Source organism: Mustelus asterias, chromosome 11 (assembly GCF_964213995.1).
Source record: "Mustelus asterias chromosome 11, sMusAst1.hap1.1, whole genome shotgun sequence".
Lineage (NCBI taxonomy): Eukaryota > Metazoa > Chordata > Chondrichthyes > Carcharhiniformes > Triakidae > Mustelus > Mustelus asterias.
The window spans coordinates 98490243-98510983 of NC_135811.1; the positions used below are offsets into that span (position 1 = coordinate 98490243).

A 20741-nucleotide genomic window follows, 5' to 3' on the forward strand; every position below is an offset into this window, starting at 1 on the left:
TCCCTGGAGGGGGGGACGGGGGACGGGGACAGGCAGCGGGGACCCTCCCCCTGGGGGACAGGCAGTGCGGATCCTCTCCCTGGGGGGCAGGTAAGGGGACCCTCCCCCCTCTCTGGGGGGGGGGGGGGGGGGGGGGGGGAGAGAAACAGGCAGTGGGGACCCGCCCTCTCTTTTTCTCTGGGGGACAGGCAGTGGGGATCCTCCCACTCTTTGGGAAGAGGGGAGGCAGTGGGGACTCTGCCCCTCTCTCTCTGGGGGGGACAGGAAGTGGGGACCCTCCCCCCTCTCTGGGTGGGGGGGGGGGGGGGGGAGAGAGAGACAGGCAGTAGGGACCCTCTCCCCCTCTCTGGGTGGGGGGGGCAGGCAGTGGGGACCCTCCCCCCTCTCTGGGTGGGGGGGGCAGGCAGTGGGGTCACTCTCCCTCCCTCCCTCTGGGGGACAGGTAATGGGGAACCTCCCCCTCTCTCTGGGGGGACAGGCAGTGGGGACCCTCGCCCCCCCTCTCTGGTTGACAGGCAGTGGGGACCCTCCCCCCCTCTCTCTGGGGGCGACAGGCAGTGGGGACCCTCACCCCACCTCTCTGGTTGACAGGCAGTGGGGACCCTCCCCCCTCTCTCTGGGGGAGATAGGCAGTGGGGACCCTCCCCCCGGGGGAGACAGGCAGTGGGGACCCTCCCCCTCTCTCTGGGGGAAACAGGCACTGGGGATCCTCCCCCCTCTCTCTGGGGGGGACAGGCAGTGGGGACCCTCCCCCCTCTCTCTGGGGGAGACAGGCAGTGGGGACCCTCCCCCCCCTCTCTGGGGGAGACAGGCAGTGGGGACCCTCCCCCCCCTCTCTGGGGGAGACAGGCAGTGGGGACCCTCCCCCCCCCTCTCTGGGGGAGACAGGCAGTGGGGACCCTCCCCCCTCTCTCTGGGGGAGACAGGCAGTGGGGACCCTCCCCCTCTCTCTGGGGGAAACAGGCACTTGGGACCCTCCCCCCTCACTCTGGGGGGAGGGACAGGCAGTGGGGACCCTCCCCCTCTCTCTCTGGGGCGACGTGAGCGCTCATTTCCTCCCACGTGATCCGTGCGTGCGACGTGGTGTGCGTGCCTGGCGGCGCATGCGCGGTGGCCGGGTCCGGGAGGCCGAGGGGGGGGAAAAAACAAACCGGGAGTGAAGCAGGAGCCGAAGCCGGAGCGGGGGCTTGGGGCTGGGGGAGAGAGAGCGAGGAGGACGGGACAAGCACAGACACAAATCAATGATACCAATCACAATAAAAGAGAAAAGACACTTGAATAAAGGCAGGCGGCCCGCAGCGCCGATAACCAAACCCCAGCCCGCCGTTCCGAGGGGAATATCGGCCGCCGAAGGAAACGGCGACAAGCCGCCCGCCGGGCCGGCAGCCAGCCTCCGCCAGCTCCGGGCGGCAGCCAGCTCACCCCCCGGCAGGCCATGACCATGAAGCCGGGTTTGCTGAAGCAGCCGGGCGGGGTGGCGGAGGCCGAGAAGCGGGCGGCGGACTACTCGACGGCGAGCGGGGAGCTGGACCACCACCACCACCAGGACGGCGGCGGAGGAGGAGACGAAGCGGGCGGAGAGGCGCCCGCATCGGGCGGCGATCCCCCGCCTCCTTCCAAAGGCGGCCGGGGCCGGATGAACGGCGGCGAGGCTAAAGCGGCCACCAAAGGGAGTCGCCCCTGGGGCCGGGCGGCGGCCGTCATCCCCGGCGGAGATGGAGGCGGCCTGGGCCGCGGCGGAGGAGGAGGAGGAGGCGGCGGACCCGGGGAAGGAGCCGTGCCCGGCCTGGATGCCTCGCACTGGGGGAAGGTGAAGAAGCAACAGCAGCAGCAACAACAACAGCCGCCCTCCTCGCAGCCTCAGGGCCCGGGTCCCAGTCAGAGCGCCCGCCTCAAGCAGATCGTCCTCCTGCAGCTCGACCTGATCGAGCAACAACAGCAGCAGCTCCAACTCAAGGAGAGGGAGATCGACGAGCTGAAGGCCGAGAAAGAGACGGTGAGGGGGGGGGGGGAAATAAAATGGCGGAGGCGCGTTAGGCTGCCCGGTGCTAACAATGACGGGCGGCTCGGTGCTGGGGCATCGGGAGACCATCTTAGAGGGCGTAAAATGGCGGCGGGCGCTGGGGCCGCGGGGCTCGCCGGGAGTTGTAGTCCTTGCCCCCCTCCGCGGCCCTTTGGAAGCCGTTGTGATGACGTCGAGATTGGACTACAACTCCCAGGCTGCCCCGGGGAGCGTGCTGGGCGAGCGACAAGTTGGACGTCCATTTGGTCGCGGGGTGATGACGTCATCAGTCCTCTCGCTCCCTTCCTGCCTGGCCTATAATTCAAAGTCTTTGGGGGAAAAGGCAGCTCCATTTCTTTCTTTTCTCCAAAAAAAAAACCCAGATGAAAGGAGACGGCTTCATTTCTGCACATATGTTTCCCTATATAGGTCTTAATTAGCACTGCCCATGGTGCTCTTCAGTTTTTTTGCCATTTACAGAGATGCCTCATATGTGCAAGTATGTTGCTTCAACTATTCTGCTTGGCAATTGAATAATACTGAATAATTGTGTTCCTGTCACCAGGAGCACTCCTTGGTTGCATTGCCTGTTTTGCAGTAGAGAGTTTATTTTGAATGATCTAATGCACCAAGCCTGGCTTCATTTATATGGGTACAAGTACATTGTGATGTCAGCTGTGTAATGTATTACAGTGCTAACGTGATCACATGTAGTAAGTTTATCTTGGCAAATGGTAATTTATTTGAAAAGAAATCTTGCTCTTAAAAATGATGCGGCATTAGTTCTGTCTCTCAAATGTGCACCCTTGTGCTCTAGCCATTTTCAGTTTCATTTTAGTTAGATTCCAGCAGTTCTGTGCAAACAGTTCCTTAGAAATCTGCTCTGTGCAGCAAAATGTCAATAATGGATGTTATCTATTTGGTTCGCAGTATTTTTTTTATCGAAGAGTTTTACATTCCAATGGTAAATTATTAATCTCGAATTCTGAGAAGCACAGCAATTTGCTTCTAGAAGGAAAGATGTTCTGACTGATCCAAAAGCCTTTTGTTATTGGTCTGTGTGGGTTTGAAACTCACCCTGTACTAATTACTGTAATGCATGTTCATAATGAGAATGTTACACTGAAATTGCATTGAATATCCGCTTCTTGAAGTTTGTGATAACAGAAGTTAAGCTGTATTGTAGAATATATTTTTGGTGCAAGGGGGTTGGAAGTAAAATAAGATATGTGTCGTTATGATTCATACAACCTTGAGGACTTTTTCTTACAATTGTGCATCTTGTTGGAAAAAGGTTAATTTGCCTGCATTGAGTGGTTTAGTATCCCTTTATTTTTCAGTTAGAATAGAGGTGACATGGAAAGGGGCACCAAACAGGATTGCTGGGATAAATATTAAGTTGGATTCAAATTCAGCACAGCTGGATGGGATGAACAATACCTTTTCCTGCTTTTTTTTTGTTGCAGGGATACCATCTAAAAAAGACTTTCAGTTGTCTCAATCCAATTCTGAGTGAGCACATGCCACAGCTCAGAAGTACCGCACACCTTGTAATTTAAGCTGAGGAGAGCAATAACACCGAGTATCAAATGTTGTACCCTCTCTCTGCCTTTGGTGACTGCAAAAACAAACTTTCGAAAGCCACTTAAAAGGAAATACATGTTGGTTATGTGCCTTAATTTTCTGCCTTGGACAAAATATCACAAATAACTATTTTATTACAAGGGAAAATTATTTTGGGAAAAATCCCAGTGGGAAAGTTGATCAGTTGCAGATTGAACATTACCGATGAAATGTGTTTACCTTAATATTTGAATGGGGATGAAGGACTTGAGTTTGTTATGGAGCAGATCGCTTTTCCCATGGAAAACAATATGTTGAGTCAAAAGAAGTAGCTCGATAGATGTTTTGTAATATTTTGAATTTATTCACTTTTCTGAAGCTGACCACAATAAACCTGCAGCGTTATATTTACAGGTTTTATATGAACTGGCAAAACCGGTTTCCTTCAGGGTTTAAAAATGATCAAATAAAAAGCTGTGCACTGCACTTTCAATACCTCAAGAACGCACCTAATCAGTCCCCAGCAGCAGAAATTCAGTTTATCTTGGGACTCCAATGTTTAAAAATGGTTTGTATACTTTTCCATCGTCATGACCATGAAATAGCTAATTGCAAGTGGCGCGAGACATTACAATACTTGCAGCTGATTGTAGACTACTAGTTGTACAAAGTTGAAAAAGATCCTGTTTTTATACAAAAATCAACAGGGTGGGGGTGATAAACAGTTATATTGGGTCTTAATTTTTATGTAAGGTGGTTTTAATCATTAAATTTATTACTTCAAGTAAAGATTAAAAGTGATGTAGGAGATCTGGACTAAAACAGAAAATGCTGAAAATAGAGTGGAATAATATTTTAGATCTGATCTAGTTTCAGAATTTCCAGTATTTGCTACCTGTTTTTTTAAATAATTGTAAATATGTATTATTCCTGATTTTCCTGTCCAGTTTATGTATTATGAATTCCTGTGCCAAGTTTTTACTGGAAACTGTCTCTTTAAATTTGTTGTGCTGTATTCACACCTTTCAAGTGTTGAAGGCAGTACAGCAGAACCATTGGTGGGAGGGTGTAAATACAACCAGGGATGTTTACATAGGGAGTTTTAGTTATAAATGTGGATGCAAGAATTTCTACGAGAAATATGAAAATAAAGGCAGAATGCATGACTTTTAAAATGGGAGCTGCATTGTATCTTGTATTCTGATGGCATTATCTTCTACTCTGTATTCCTGCTTCACCTGAAGACCAAGCTTGGTTTTAACAATCTGTGTGCAAATTCTAATCAATTCGGATTGCCTGGTAATATTGGGAACTCCTGTTCTAAAATACAAAGTACTTCAAGTCTTCACTTTTTGTTTAATATAGCTTCTGGCTCGCCTTGAGCGCATGGAAAGGAGGATGCAGCTGGTGAAAAAAGAGAATGAGAAGGACAAGCACCGATTTGTACAAACCGCGGATGGGACGGAGGAGAAGAATGCAACGGAGGTGGAGAAAATCCAGCCCGAGCATCAACAACAGATCACCCCTGAACAGCCTCTTGTTCAGGCGCAAGGCAACCGAACGGAGACACACTCGGGGAAAGGTTACAAAAGGTGTGGACACTAGAATTTAGATTAGTAGTTTTGCTGAAAAGGTATGAAGTGGCTGGTCAGTCAGCAAATAGTACACACACTCTCATACATAATTGGTGGTTCACTATTGCAAAAATGCAGCACTTATTACATGAGCTATCATGGTCACCATGACAACGGGATTACTTATTTTCCAAAGCTGGCTTTAGCCTAAAATTCATAATAACTTATCTCCATGCATCCATTTCAGTTGAAGAATTCCACCCATACTTTGAGGTGGGAATTAATTATACTTGTGATGGGAGAGGAAATTAAAAGGAATGCTGGGATCTGAATAGATGGTTGAAGAATCCCAGAAATCTGGCATTCCTAATCCAATCTGAATCCTAGAATTTTGACGTTCCTAATCCAAGTCCTGCTTTCCACTCAGCAGAAAGCGGTTGAGGTGCTGGCTTTCGTAGATTTTTCTCTGGATTTGTCATACCTCAATATTTGAGCAGGCACTGAATAAAAGTTGCATTCTTGTCATTTTGTTTGACCTTGTCACTTAGTGCAGTGCTTCTGCCCTCTCCTGTGTTGGCTGGTCATAATGTTTGGGGAAAGGTTAAAACATGGGTTAAGATAAAAGCCCCCACGTTGATCCCTCAGCTTTATTCAGGGAGAGTATCTCACTCAACTGCAGAGCCGAACGCCAGTAAAAATTGTTTTGTGGCAGCTGGGTTAGGATTTCACCAGGTATTAGAAATTCAGTGTCTGATCTGAGGCAGTGGGGGCAATAAGGAATCTTATTCATAGTACTACTAGGCCACTGTTACTAATGCAGGTAATATCACTTTTGTCAGTAGGTCACACACTGCAATATGAAAAGCCTAAAGAATTATATAAATTTTAGCCCCTTGTTTTACCACTTGTTAATCAAAGTAACCACTGCTTGCTCTGATACTTTATCCTCTCTTGCCCCTTTCCTCTCTTCCCCAGCACGCAATTGAAGCCCCAGGGAGTGTTCTATTTATAGACCAGGCTGAGGTGAAAGACCATTACTCTCTCTCAAATCTATGGCACATGTTGACATTGCAGTGCAATACCCTACTTAACTTGCTAAAGGATATAATTGTATTTGAAGCAGTTCAGAGCAAGTTCATGACTGCGATGAAAGGTTTGTCTGACGAGGAACAGTTGGGCCTGTGTCCATTGGAGTTTAGAAGAATGAAAGGTGACTTTATTGAAACGTCAGGCTTTGAGGGGTTTTAACAGGGTGGACGCTGAAATAATTTTTTCCCCTTGGGGGAAAGACAAGAACTGGGGGACACAATATAAAAATAAGGGGTCTCCCATTTAAGAATGAGATGAGAACTTTTTGAAGATGACTTTTTTTTAGAAAAGTAGAGGCTACAGTCAGAGCAGCCATGATCTTATCAAATGGCGGAGCAAACTCGAAGGGCCGAGTGGCCTACTACTGCTCTTAGTTTGTATGTATGTAAAACAATATGGAATAATTGCTGTAACAGGCTTTTTATGCAGTTAGAAGCTTCTATCTGCTCCTAGGCAATAGCCACAGAATAAGAGTCTCTGTCTGAAGTCCTGACCATGGAATTATGTTTAGCATTGATCTTGGCTGGTACAAAAACTAAAACTACTTATGAATTTTGATTGAATTCAGGAAATCAGCACTAGGCACAACAGAAAGAAAGGCACCAGTGAAAAAGCTTGCAGCTGAATTCTCAAGAGTGCGGACAAAACTGGCGAAATCCTCTCCGCTCCGACAGGCCTCCTGCAGCCCTTTGTCCGACAAAGTTTCAAAACGAGAACTGCGAAGTAAAGAAACTCCGGAGAAATCCAAATCTCAAACTGAGGGAGTCTACAAACCTTCAGCCACTTTAAAGACTCCAGGTCTGCCCACCAGCAAAGAACAGCCAATTTCTAATGACATAGAAGAGGAGCCGTATCTCTGTACCACTGAGATGTACCTGTGCCGGTGGCATCAGCGGTCGCCCTCCCCTCTGCGAGAGCCTTCACCCAAGAAGGAAGAAACTGTGGCAAGTTAGTATAAAGAGCAAGGCAATCTAGAGGCCTTGGTACTTTCAATGAATGGCCTGATAATGAGGGGGGGAAAGTCCAAGTCTTTAAGTAGGTGTTTATCTTTTGTTGACAAGCTGGTTACAGAACTGAAAGGTGAGAAACGGTTCCCACTTGCTTTCTGGTGTGGTTTGTCAATCTATTTGCTCTGCTTGTAAAATTAGGGTACGTCCACTGTGATAATGTAATTCCTCTGAGTTAATGGGCTCCGTGCAGTAGAGAAGACGCTGCACTTTATCACGTTGTCGCAAAGCTCTCTAGTTTTCTATTTAATGTTCTGGAGATTGTGAATACTGCTCAAGTTACACAGGGTTGCTCAGTCTTCATGTGTCATTCTCCTCTCCCAGTGTCTTCTGAAGGTTTAGAATTCTATATGATATAGTAATATGAGGACCAATGAACATTTCCAAATGATCTTTTGCACAGTGTTCATAAGTGGGATACGGTGGTCGTCACTATGTTGTTCAGAGAGTCTGTATGGCTGAGACAGGTTCTATCATCCCTCTCCTTTCTCCTTCCACGCGTGTTTATCTCTAGTGCACGGGCACACCTGAGGAGCTACCAAACATATACCGACCATCCTCGCTCCTTGACCCACAGTACTGAGGGGAAATGTTGTCCTGGCTGTGATTGCCTTGATTTTGGCACGGCTAAAGTTTTGAGCTTGTGACCTTGTGTTTGAGTTGCTCAGCTACTTGTGTAGATAAACCCACTGAGCTATTGGGTTGAAGCGGTTTTTAAAAAAAATAAAAATATTGTCCTTCCTATGCAGAACGCACTTGGATTCATAAACGTCTGCTCCCCAGGCTGAGAATACAGGAGAATGTTAGCTGGATGGAGTTATTACAATGTATTGAAGCTATGTTGTTGTCTTTCGGGGGAGGTGGGGAAGGAAGTGCTGAATTGCATATCCCAGAGCCTGGGAGATTGAAAAGTATTTTTGTTGCCGCTGCATCCAGGAATGCAGGGGTTGACACAATTCACAAGGCAGCTCAATTTTCCAGACAGTACAAGCAGGAAGGAAGTCTGTTTCCTGCTTTTGGGAAAGGCAGAGCCCTACACATCCATACTCGCACACAAATAGAGTGATGCTTCCCAGCCTTTATCTCCCATCTTAATGATCGACAGAGCAGCCTTTTATTAAATTCTGAATTGGGCAGAGTTCCTTTTTCCCCCCCACTTGCAAGTTTGGAACACAGAATATTCCTGCCTTGCTTTTGATACTTTTAAATTTTATGCCAGTGAAACAAAGGGATGAGAGACTAAGTGATGGGTCACAGTGCCACTGGGATGTGAAAATTAATGTGCAGGGTGACACACCCACCAGCATTCCTGATCTTCGTGAGCTGGATCCCTGATTGTGTGGTTTAATGGTCTGATCAAAGGCAGGAAGTGCTGTGGTTTGAATAATGGGTTATAGGTCCCCTTCTGTACAGCAACAGCAGTGCTGACTGACAGGAAGCTTTGACTGAGCCCATGAAGTGACATTTAAACCTGGTGTTTTTCCTCCTTAAATCTTGTTTCTTTGTAGTTCCATCCTGGAGAGAGCACTCGGCGGAACCCCTCGTAGACCTGCAACCTGATGAAATAATTGAGGTACAGCAACAAAATGTGGGGCATCTGATCGTGATTTGTTTTTGTTACACTCTGGACAGATTTTTATATTTTACCTTCAGCACTTGAGGAATTGGCTGAGATAAATAAATGGGATCCGGGATGAAAGCAAATTACTGCGGATGCCGGAATCTGAAATCTAAAGAGAAAATGCTGGAAAATCTCAGCAGGTCTGGCAGCATCTGTAAGGAGAGAAAAGAGCTGACGTTCCGAGTCCAGACGACCCTTTGTCAAAGCTTGGACAAAGGGTCATCTGGATTCGAAACATCAGTTCTTTTCTCTCCTTACAGATGCTGCCAGACCTGCTGAGATTTTCCAGCATTTTCTCTCTCAAAAAGGACCCGGCTCTGGTTGGTGACACACCACACACTGACATTACGACCTCAGCTGATTGATCCAGTGCATCCGTTCTGATGTTTAAGGTTTATTTATCAGTGTCACAAGTAGGTTGACATTAACACTGCAATGAAGTTACTGTGAAATTACCCTAGTCGCCACACTCTGGCACTTGTTTGGGTACACTGAGAGAGAATTTAGCATGGTCAATCCAGCACGTCTTTTGCACAGTGGGAGGAAACCAGAGCACCCGGAGGAACCCCACGCAGACACGGGGAGAACGTGCAGACTCCGCACAGACGGTGACCCAAGCCGGGAATCGAACCCGGGTCCCTGGCGCTGTGAGGCAGCAGTGCTAACCACTGTGCCGTCTCACTGTGCTACCGTTCCATGGCATCCAGACCCTTATTGAAAATATGGGTTGCATGATGAGCTTACAGGATGACAAGGGACTAAAAAATAATCTTTAATATGGACCTGGCCAGATTTTGTGAGGCAGCACCTTCAGGTATAAAACTGAAGGAGAGTAAAAGCTACAGTTGATAGCACTAGTTGGTGTTTTCTTTCTGCTTGGTGCCGATTTGGAATATGTAACCCATTTTAATGTTTTCTGGTCCAAAAAATGGTTGAAATTCATCGAAAGTGAGAGTTTCTGGAATAGGAAAGAGAATTTTTGAAAGGAAAATTAATTTCTGGCAGAAACATACCATTGAATGTTTGTATGGGCTTGCGCACTCTTTAGATTTACTTTCATATTCTCATTGTCTGCTACCTCCCTCCAACTTTGAGCCTCGTCAGTACTTGCATAGTCACTTCCTCTTGCTTCAAATGCTTTCCCAACACTGAACCGTCGAATGTAAACAGCTGTGAGACGTTTTGCTCTATGGGCTGTATTACTGCAAGTTGCCGTTAACAAGTGGAATAACGGCACCCCACTTCCAGGCTTGTATTTATTCTCCTCCTCCTTTGTGATTGCGATGATTGAACAGTAAAGGGCCGCTGCTCCATTTAGCCCGAGGGGATTAAATGCAGACAATTCACCATCTTGGTGGCTGTGGCTGATGGCGCTTACTGCCATCAGCCTTGGTTTATCGATTGCATCAGACAATGGCCATCCGTTTGGGAAACCGGCACTGTCACTGTCAAGAAGGTACCCGGCTGCCATTCGTGCAGAGCTTTTAACTCAATACTGAGTTGGCTTTCCTTTATTTTGGTCTTTTCAAATTTTTGCAGCATAAAATGAGTGTAAATTTTCACTGTAAAACACATGGAATTCATAGTTTGCAGGTTACTATACTGCACCAGACTTGTACAGGTTGAAGTCGTTGAATCCCTACACTGCAGAAGGAGGCCATTCAGCCCATCGAGTCTGCACCCACTCTCAGGCAGAGCATTCAGCCCAGGCCCTATCCCCATAACCCCACACATTTATCCCACTAATCCCCCGAACCTACACATCTTGAGACACCCAAGTACAAATATCCCAAGGCGTTTCACGGAAATCATAGTATCAGTCATACAATCCCTACAATGCAGGAGAGACTATTCGGTCCTTCGAGTCTGCACCGACTCTCTGATAGCATCTTACCTCGGCCCTATCCTTGTAACCCCACACGTTTCCCAGGGCTAATCCATCTAACCTATACATGTTTAGACACTAAGGGACAATTTTAGCATGGCCAATCCACCTAACCTGCACATCCTTTTTTTTCCAAGATGGCACTGGAGCGAGGCCACTTATTGCAAGCTGTGCCCAGCATGCCTTCTAATTCCATCTTTTACTCTCGTTCTATGCTTCTAAAACTTCATTCTAACTCTCTTAAACTCTCTAACAATGCTTTAATTCAATTCCTTTAACACTACATTCTGCACTCGTTTCCTTCTCTACGAACGGTACGCTTTTTCTGTACAGCGCGCAAGAAACAATACTTTTCACTGCAGATGTGACAATAAAATAAATCAAATCTTTGGAGTGTGGGAGGAAACCGCAGCACCCGGAGGAAACCCACACAGACACGGGGAGAATGTGCAAACTCCACACAGTCACCCAGGCCCGAATTGAACCCTGGCGCTGTGAGGTAGCAATGCTAACCATTGTGCCACCCTTAAGCCACCTTATATAATGAAAACGGAGGCCTGGATTTCTTTACTGAGATTATCAAGTGAACACTTTTCAGATCCCTAATAGCTGTTGTACTGTTGCAGTGCCAACAGACTTGGTCGCCTGGCAGTAAAGGAATTCTGTTTGCACAGATAACCAGGGGAACCTCTGGTGGCAGGAATACGCTGTTGCAGAATTACAAAATGACACAAATAATATCCTTGAAGTAAAATGTCTGCCACTGTTAGCACTAATGCACCCCTTCTGAGCCTCACATTTCTCTCCTGTTAGAGAAATGCCAGAAGAAAGACGTCGCTGTTTTTTCAGTGAAAAGGGAATAAAATTGTTTGCAAACTTTGCTAAATGTTACTGTACCTAAATTGTTTCAGAACAATTTAACCCAGGCATATAAATTTTGATGCTTCAAGCAAACGGATAGTCAGTAAATTATTCAAAATACTGAAGAGCCCTCGAGTAGTAGACGTGGTTCTTGCTCTTTCTTTTGCCGTCGTATCGACATCGATGACAGGCACAGGCTGAAGTTGACAATTCGGGTCTTTCTTTTTTCCCCCCCCTTTCACAGTATATTGGGGTGGGGCACGGTAGCACAGTGCTTAGCACTGCCGCCTCACAGCGCCAGGGTCACAGGTTCAATTCCTGCCTCGGGTCACTGTCTGTGCGGAATCGGCACATTCTCCCCGTGTCTGCGTGGGTTTTCTCCAGGTGCTCCGGTTCTCCCCCCCCCCCCCCCCCCCCACTGTCACAAAGATGTGTGGGTTAGGTTGAAAGGCCATGTTAAATTACCCATTAGTGTCAGGGGGATTAGAGGGTGAATGTGTGGGGTTACAGGAATAGGGCCTGAGTGGAATTGTGGTCGGTGCAGACTCAATGGGCTGAATGGCCTCCTTCTGTACTGTAGGGATTCTATGATACTTATCTATGATATATGCTTTACAAAATTGCAGCGCTTCTTAGAAACTTCAAGGTGTTTCAGATATGATATTGTTTTCCCCCCGACTTACAATAGAAAACATCCATTTGACAACAAAGGATATGCTTTTTTATGAGTAATGTCTTGTGTACCACCAGATCACCTGGGTCAGTTAGAGGAGGGAAACACCGCTTGACATTTGGATGAACTACAAAGTCCTTTTTTTCTGTGTATAAAAAAGGTGACTGGAGTAGATTGCACTGGTGCAGTTTTCAGATTGTGGTTTGGGAAGATTAAAAGACTATTTTTGGTAACAAGTAGTGGGCATTTCTAACAATGCAGGAAGTATCAAGATCACACATTCACATTCAAGACGTTGATCGTGACCTTTCTGGTGCCAACAGTGAACTCTCTGTTCATTTTGCTGGGGATAATTTCAGCAGCAGACTCTGGACCATTGTTTTGTTTTCATTATCAGCTGGAACTTGACCCACAGAATATGATCTCTGGTGTTAGCAGTTGGAAGTGGGGAGTCTCAGCACTCTGAACTTACTGATGTTTTACCACTAATTAAAAAACGTTAGTAATTTATATGCATTTTGAATGATAACATTCTTCAAAGCAGTTAGTTTTTTTCCCCCATGCTGCCACTCCCATTTCGGATATTTGAGATGACCGTTCTGATGGTTTCCAAAGCCTGTGTAATTCAGAGTGGTAAATGTCACTTTCAGTGTTGTTCCTATCTACAATGGCAATAGGCGGCATGGTGGCAGAGTGGTTAGCACTGCTGCCTCACAGCGCCAGGGTCCCAGGTTCGATTCCGACCTTAGGTGACTGTCTGTATGGAGTTTGCATGTTCTCCCTGTGTCTGCGTGGGTTTCCTCTGGCTTCCTCCCACAGTCCAAAGGTGTGTAGGTTGCGTGGATTAGTCATGGTAAATTGCCCTGTAGTGTCCCAAGCTGTGTAGGTTAGGGGGATTAGAAGGGTAAATGTATGGAGTTACAGGAAGAGTTTGTGCTGACTAGATGGGCTGAATGGCCTCCTGCTGCACTGTAGGGATTCTATGATTCTCCCATTGTCTTGCCTCTCTCCTGAATCCATAATCGGGGTACATTGCGCAAAATTGCACAAACAGTGCTTGCTTTCCTTGTCCAAAGTGGCTGTTCATTATTTTGTAGAGCTTCCTGATGAATGCCAGGTGACCATCCAACTATGTACCTCATCGCGGTTCTGCCCTTCCCTGATGTCCCCATATGTGTATTTTCTTTAGGGGTCACCGTATAGAAGTTGGGAACTCGAACGTCCAGATGAGATCAGCTAATGAAACATTGGTTCATACTTCTATATACTTCTAAAATTAATTTCATGATTTCAATTTTACCAAGTTGAAGTGAAATTGTTGCCCACTGGATATCTTTGCCTGGGAGCTGCACTGAGTGTGCAATATTTTAGAAAAACACCACATTATTGGAGAAACCTGGTGACTGAAATATCCACAACAGGTTGAATGTGAGGAGAAATTATTTGGATACCAGTGTGTACAAGTAAAGTTTATTCATTAGTCGCAAGTAAGGCTTACATTAACACTGCAATGAAGTTACAGTGAAATTCCCCTAGTCCATAGGACCATAAGACATAGGAGACGAATTAGGCCACTCGGCCCATCGAGTCTGCTCCGCCATTCAATCATGGCTGATATTTTTCTCATCCCCATTCTCCTGCCTTTTCCCCATAACCCTGATCCCTTTATTAGTCAAGGACCTATCTATCTCTGTCTTAAAGACACTCAATGACCTGGCCTCCACAGCCTTCTGTGGCAAAAGGTTCCACAGATTCACCATTCTCTGGCTGAAGAAATTCCTCCTCATCTCTGTAGTCGTCACACTCCAGCGCCTGTTAGGGTCAATGCACCTAACTAGCACATCTTTCAGACTGTGGGAGGAAACCGGAGCACCTGGAGGAAACCCACGCAGACACAGGGAGAATGTGCAAACTCCACGTAGACAATGACCCGAGCCGGGAATCAAACCCGGGTCCCCTGGTGCTGTGAGGCAGCAGTGCTAACCACTGTGCCACCGTGCCATGTGGTTATCTTCAAGACTAGAGAAATCTCAAATGATAAAAGCATAAATAAATTATGGTCAGTCTTGGAATGGAAACATTGTGACGTTTCCGTGTGTGTGTGTGTGTGTACGAAAATGTGTGAAGACCAATGGCATGGCTTTGTGTAAATGTCTGTTTCCAAACAAGTGATCTAATTATGGAGTGCTTCTAGTGACACTTTCCCTGCCAAGCAGATGTTCTCCCACGCCACGAAGGCTTCATCCATTAACAATTGACAACCATCTTGACTGTCACCATTGCAAGCTGGTTCATCTGAATTGTGCAGAAATCTAGGAATGTTTAGTATACTGCTTTAAAAGTGGCCTCATTCGCTAACTTGTTTTATTTATTTTAGAATTTAGACGACTGTGTGTTTGCGAAGCGACATGCAAAGCTTGAACTTGATGAAAAGAGAAGGAAAAGGTAATTGACATCTCAGTGTATCTGAGGACTTTTGTACTGTCAATGATGAAAGGAACATTGCCATTTAGTTTAGGACAAACTTTTTTTTGCCAGTTATTAACTAATTGAAGAACTACTTCGCAATCACCAGGCCGATGCAGCTAGGCTGAAGGGATTGACTAGCGAGCCAGTGAACTAGGATTTTAGATGCTCTGTGCCACAAATGTGGCCGTGTGTATTGAAACTGTATACTGGAGATCAAGACTTGGCATTTTCTGCCATGTGTTCGTCAGATCTCCCAAGGGCTAGTATAAAGACAATGGGCTGAATTCCACATTCAAGAAAATGGGGAAATGTCTATTTTTCTTAAATTCTAATATTACGAGGATCGCAACTTTGAAACATGTGATTTTTGAAAATGCCATTTTGTCAGAGGCAGGGAAGGGTCGGTATCCCTCTGTCGTCGAGAGGGACGGTTATAGCAAATATATTTTTCAGGAATGGGGCTCCAAACTTCTTTTTTGTCCCACATTTTTAGTATCTGCCTTTTTACATCGAGGCTGACCGTCACTAAGGAAAGCAGGATGAACAGCCTAATCTGGACATCTCTGACATTAGTGCTCTGTTTCGCTCAAAAAATTGTAGGTGTCCTTTAAGAGGCAGAGATGATGCTTATTTTCTCTCGGGCAGATATCATCTTCTTCTACTGACGTGGAACGCTTTCCAATTGTACGAGACACAGTCTGGAGGCTGGGCTGAGAACTAGTACACTTGTCCACTGGGGATAAGGGGAAGCCCTAATTCTAATGTCCTACTTATCACAGCAATATGGAATGTATTTCTAGGGAAGGTTATTTCCACACACTTTAAGGGACTTTGAATCCATTGTGTTTACAAGGGAGCCATTTTGCCACTTGTCACATCAAAAAATATTGGTGATATTTGGGGTAATTTTTTTTTTAAAAAGGCTTGTCACTTGAAAGTTTTTAAGAATAATAGACAGCCAAGTTACCTGGATATCCATTCTAATTCAGCACTGCACAAAAGAAAAACAGATGCGGTTCACCATATAGAATACACGGTGGAAAAAGTGGCTGGTAATTTTATGGGGTATGATCCAGTTAACTGTTTCTACCCTGCATTAAGTTGATCTTTTTCTACACCCTAGCTATGACTGTAACACTGCATTCTGCACTCTCTCGATTCCTTTTCTATGAACGGTATGTTTTGTCTGTATAGCGCGCAAGAAACAATACTTTTCACTGTATATTAATACATGTGACAATAATAAATCAAATCAGATTTTTAAGATTAGTATTTCAGCACTGCTCTTGGATTTTAATGACAGCATTAAATGTGAAGGAATTATCCCTGTTGCTGCTGGAGGAGATAGCTTAGAACATAGAAAAGCTACAGCACAAACAGGCCCTTCGGCCCACAAGTTGCGCCGAACATGTCCCTACCTACTAGGCTTACCTATAACCGTCTATCTTACTAACTTCCATGAACTTATCCAAAAGTCTCTTAAAAGACCCTATCGAATCCACCACCACCACCGGCAGCCGATTCCACGCACCCACCACCCTCTGAGTGAAAAACTTACCCCTAACATCTCCTCTGTACCTACTCCCCAGCACCCTAAACCTGTGGCCTCTTGTGGCAACCATTTCAGCCCTGGGTAAAAGCCTCTGAGAATCCACTCTATCTTTCTAAGATTGTCCCTCTGGGGCAGCAGTTAATGGAAATGGAAGGCCTCAGCGGGACTGTTTACCGTTAATCTTTCTGACTGTGTGCAGCAACGGAAGCCTGCAATTGTTTCCTGGGGCAGGCACTGTGGAATTTTCCCCCATTGCCAGTGGGGCAAACTGCACAGCACTCGGAGCCTCAGCGCACTGTGGAACCACTGCAGGTAGAATCTTGTACCCTTCTGATGATACCTGTAACTTCTGCATTGTTTTCCTTTTCCTTCAGGTGGGATATTCAGCGGATCAGGGAACAAAGGCTGCTACAACGTTTGCAACTGCGGATGTATAAAAAGAAAGGAATTCAGGAATCGGAACCAGAAATCCTGTCCTTTTTCCCCGAACCTGATGATGGTAGGTTTAAATACCATGAGTTCCAAACAGTAATCTATAATACCAGCTTCCAGATGTTTTGGAGAAGAAAACTTCTCCAATTGGGGCCACCCGCTTCCACTTCTAGAGAATCAAACTGTGGTAAACTACAAGTGGCCCCCAACAAATTTAAACTTTATTTTAAATTCATCTGTAGGAATTCCCTGCCCAGAGAAGCAGTTGAGGCTATCTCATTGAATGTTTTTTAAGGCAAGGATAGATTCCTTTTTGAACAGTAAAGGAATTAAGGGCTACGGTGAGCGGGCGGGTAAGTGGAGCTGAGTCCACGAAAAGATCAGCCGTGATCTTATTGAATGGTGGAGCAGGCTCAAGGGGCCAGATGGCCTACTCCTGCTCCTAGTTCTTAAGTTCTTATTAAAAATAAATCTTAATATTTCAATGTACAATAGTAATTGTTTTCTCTTTCCTCCATAGTGGAATCTCTGGTAATTACCCCATTTCTACCTGTCGTGGCTTTTGGGAGACCTCTGCCCAAGTTATCACAACAGTAAGTTATTAATTGTGAAATAAAATGACCTGATTTTTGTATATGCTGTAATGTCCATTCAGTGCCCGACATTGCGATTTGATGAATTCTTTATACTTTGAGTTTTTTAACGTGTATTTTTGTGATTAAGATGAAGAATATAAAGCTCTGTCTACTCTAATACCAAAAGCTCAACTTCAACAAAACTTTCCCTACTGTACCACAGTGAAAATGTTTCCAGTCCTTGGGCCAGCCATCATATGGCTTCTATCAATGAGAATGGGGAACTTGTGCTGTGGGACCATGTTTGCTAAAAGTTGGATTGGGTAGGCCCAAATCTATTTGCGTATGATGTTTGTGTTTGCCAAGAATGAAAGTATAGGGGAGCAGAAGGAGGCCGTTTGGCCCATCAAGCCTGCACCAACAACAATCCCACCCAGGTCCTATCCCTGTAACCCCATATATTTACCCTCCTAGTCCCCCTGACACTAAGGGGCAATTTATCATGGTCAATCTACCTAACCCGCACATCTTTGGAGCTTCTTAAATGTTGTGATGGTTCTCACCTCTACCACCCTTCCAGGCAGTGAGTTCCAGATTCCTACCGCCCTTTGGGTAAATAAGTTTTTCCTCAAATTCCCTCTAAATCTCTTGCCCATTATGTTAAACCTATGGCCCCTGGTTCTCAATTAAGGGGAAACGTTTCTTCCTCTCTACCCTATCTATGTCCTTTATAATTTTGTACACCCCAATCAGCCTTCTCTGCTCTAAGGAGAATAACCTCAGCCTAACCAGCCCCACGTTTAAAATATGTGGGAAATTTAGCTGTTCAAAGAGTGAACCAGCTTGAAAGATATAAACAATGGTGAATAGTATAGTAAAGTTAAATCTAAAATACAAATTAAACTGATTGACAGAACAGCAAAGGTTCAAACTATTAAAAGGCAAAGTTAAAACTGATGTATCTAGGAAATTCATCTTACAGTGTGACCAGTGTGTGGAATGGGCTGATCAGGAAAGCAGCCAGTGCAAAAGAAAATCATTTAAGATTGAATCATTTAGGCAGTAGTTTGACGTTGCCATAGGCAGAATTAGGGTTCTTTCTGGATTGTTGAGGTAGATGGGCCAAATGGCCACATGGACGTAATTCTTCCGACTATGTAAAATTTTCCAGTTGCTTTCTCTTACAACTTTGTAATCTAATTGAACACATTTTTTTTTAAAAACACCAACTGAATACCAAAATTCTCAAGATATACAAATTATGTTTTTCCATACATTCCAACCTCATCTTGTATTCAATCACCTGGATCCAGGCATCACCTCCTGTAGAATGTTCCCAAAGGTGGGGGAGTCCAGAACTAGGGGTCATAGTTTGAGGATAAGGGGTAAACCTTTTAGGATTGAGGTGAGGAAAAATTTCTTCACCCAGAGGGCGGTGAATATGTGGAATTCACCACCACAGAAAGTAGTTGAAGCCAAAACGTTGTGTGATTTCAAGAAGAAATTAGATATAGCTCTTGGGGTTAAAAGGTATGGAGGGGAAGAGGGGACCAGGATATTAATTTTCTTAATCAGCCTTGATCATAATGAAAGGCAGAGCAGGTTCGAAGGGCCGAATGGCCTCCTCCTGCTTCTATTTTCTATGTAACCTTGGGAGGTTGGGGCTGACATAGGTGATGTGGGATAATCCCAAGAGATTTGTTGGCATCATGTTCTGGAAGAGACAGTAGGCAGTTTAAAATTGAACAATGAAAAGGAGAGGGGGGAAAATAGCATTTGAAATGAAGACCTGTATAATCCCAAAGTAAAACCGCCCGAGATTTATCTGTCCACCTCCTCCTCCTCCTCTGCAGGAACTTTGAATTACCGTGGTTGGATGAACGCAGCAGGTGCAGGATAGACATACAGAAGAAACAGACGCCACATCGAACATGCCGCAAATAGATGCTTTGGACAAAAATTTGACTTGTACACTGCCGAGTTGCAAACTGTACTGCAAGCCAGCACTTAGGATGGCAACTGGCAGCGAGCTCTGTGGGTTTTCCGAAGGACCACCTGCCTGATGGATCTCATTCAGTGTTTATATTGATGTTTATAATTGATCGTCGCTATATCAATAACTGAATAGTCTCGTCTCTTGCCTTTATACTTTTCACTTCTCTTACTGGAGTGAAAATCAATTATTTTTCCTGTATTTGTCTGTTGAATTCGGACAGTGAGTTTTGGTCTGTTTTAGTTCATTCTGCAAATTTGACCGTGTACAGAAAGATTTGAGATCTTGTACAGCAATCTCGCACCTTTTTTTTAAAAAAAAAGTTTGTGTTACGTAAAAATGTTGCAAACAGTTCTGCTTCTTGGAATTGGTTATTTGTGTTTTTTCTAGATAATACCTGCCCTGACGAGTTGACTAAGACAACACATTAAAGAGATGATGTCCCCTTTTGTCAGCTTACTGAACCTTGTAGTTCAGACCTGGTAATTGCCAACATTCCTTGTAGCCTGGGTGAGGGGGGGGGGAAGCGTTGATTAAATCAACATGACAGACCCTTTTCCTATCAACGCTGGGACCCAGACTGGAGAATGGGCTGAGCAGAAGATGTAAATGTCTTTGCTCTCACAGTGGGTGATCTGGAACCCGTGTTGGGGGTTCATCCCAACGAGAGAGGAAACCCGAGGGTCTTTTGGCTGATGAAGGAATAGAACAAGCTACAGAAAAACATGTCCTTTCGCGTCTGGGACCTGTCTCTTATCTAGCTGATCCTGGGGTGGGGGGGGCAGTTTTCCATTTTTCAGAGTTGAGGACCTTTTTTGTTTTATATATAAAAGTGAAATTTAATTTTAAACGCCTCAGAATCCAGTAGATGTAAAATCACAACACACACCTCAAGAGTCAGCCATTGGAGAGGGAGAGTGGGGAACAAATAGATAGATCATAGCGATAGGGAAGCAGGATGGATACTTTGATTGTTAGCAGTTCTGCCCGATCGGACTGAGGATTAAAGGAGGGAATGCTATGAATTGTTCTGATTCATGCCACGTCCAGCCTGTGGTTGTTAAAAGTGACTAGATGCTAAATTAGATTTATTTTTCCCCAGCACTATCACCTTTCAGATTATGAACGCACATGTCCTGAAAGGAAGGCTGAAAGCAAGCCTTTCGGGAACATTTCTGTGTAGTTCAAGTTTTAAAGAAAAAGAACTCTCCAGTTTTGAATGTTGTAATTTATGTTTTGGTGGATACACAAATAAACATGGCAGGTAACTTCTGTACTCGTTCTTTTCCTCGGGTAACCTTGTGTCATACTCTCACAGAACCATTCTACTATTAGAATCCAGAATTTTTGTTCTGTGAACTTGCAGGAAAAGCAGCTCCTTCCTTGGGTGGCACAGAATTTGCCACACCCGTGTTTTTTATTTCGTGTTGGCTTTCTTGAGTGTA

At 45.2% G+C, this 20741-nt stretch overlaps 1 protein-coding gene across 3 annotated transcripts; it reads left to right on the forward strand.

The window, feature by feature from the left end:
• The first annotated feature begins 1089 nt into the window (after nucleotides 1–1089).
• msl1a (MSL complex subunit 1a) lies at nucleotides 1090–20568 on the forward strand. 3 transcript variants are annotated; one of them, XM_078224091.1, is made up of 9 exons: nucleotides 2315–2501; nucleotides 3980–4133; nucleotides 4931–5157; nucleotides 6797–7176; nucleotides 8744–8808; nucleotides 14653–14720; nucleotides 16671–16795; nucleotides 17249–17321; nucleotides 19157–20568. In XM_078224091.1, exons 1-9 carry the CDS (start codon nucleotides 2485–2487, stop codon nucleotides 19245–19247), a joined length of 1200 nt encoding a protein of 399 aa, XP_078080217.1. In that variant the 5' UTR covers nucleotides 2315–2484; the 3' UTR covers nucleotides 19248–20568. The 3 variants fall into 3 exon arrangements, with proteins under 3 accessions (XP_078080216.1, XP_078080218.1, XP_078080217.1); XM_078224090.1 differs by lacking the exons at nucleotides 2315–2501; nucleotides 3980–4133 and adding an exon at nucleotides 1090–1996; XM_078224092.1 differs by lacking the exon at nucleotides 3980–4133 and having other exon boundaries at nucleotides 2237–2501.
• The last annotated feature ends 173 nt before the right edge of the window (nucleotides 20569–20741 follow it).

Excerpts from the sequence above, each read along its gene's own strand:
- msl1a (XM_078224090.1), top strand. The coding sequence starts at position 1,436 with ATGACCATGAAGCCGGGTTTGCTGAAGCAGCCGGGCGGGGTGGCGGAG. Across the intron at positions 16,796-17,248 it reads TTTCCCCGAACCTGATGATG|TGGAATCTCTGGTAATTACC; the intron begins GTAGGTTTAAAT and ends TTTCCTCCATAG. Across the intron at positions 17,322-19,156 it reads CTGCCCAAGTTATCACAACA|GAACTTTGAATTACCGTGGT; the intron begins GTAAGTTATTAA and ends CCTCCTCTGCAG.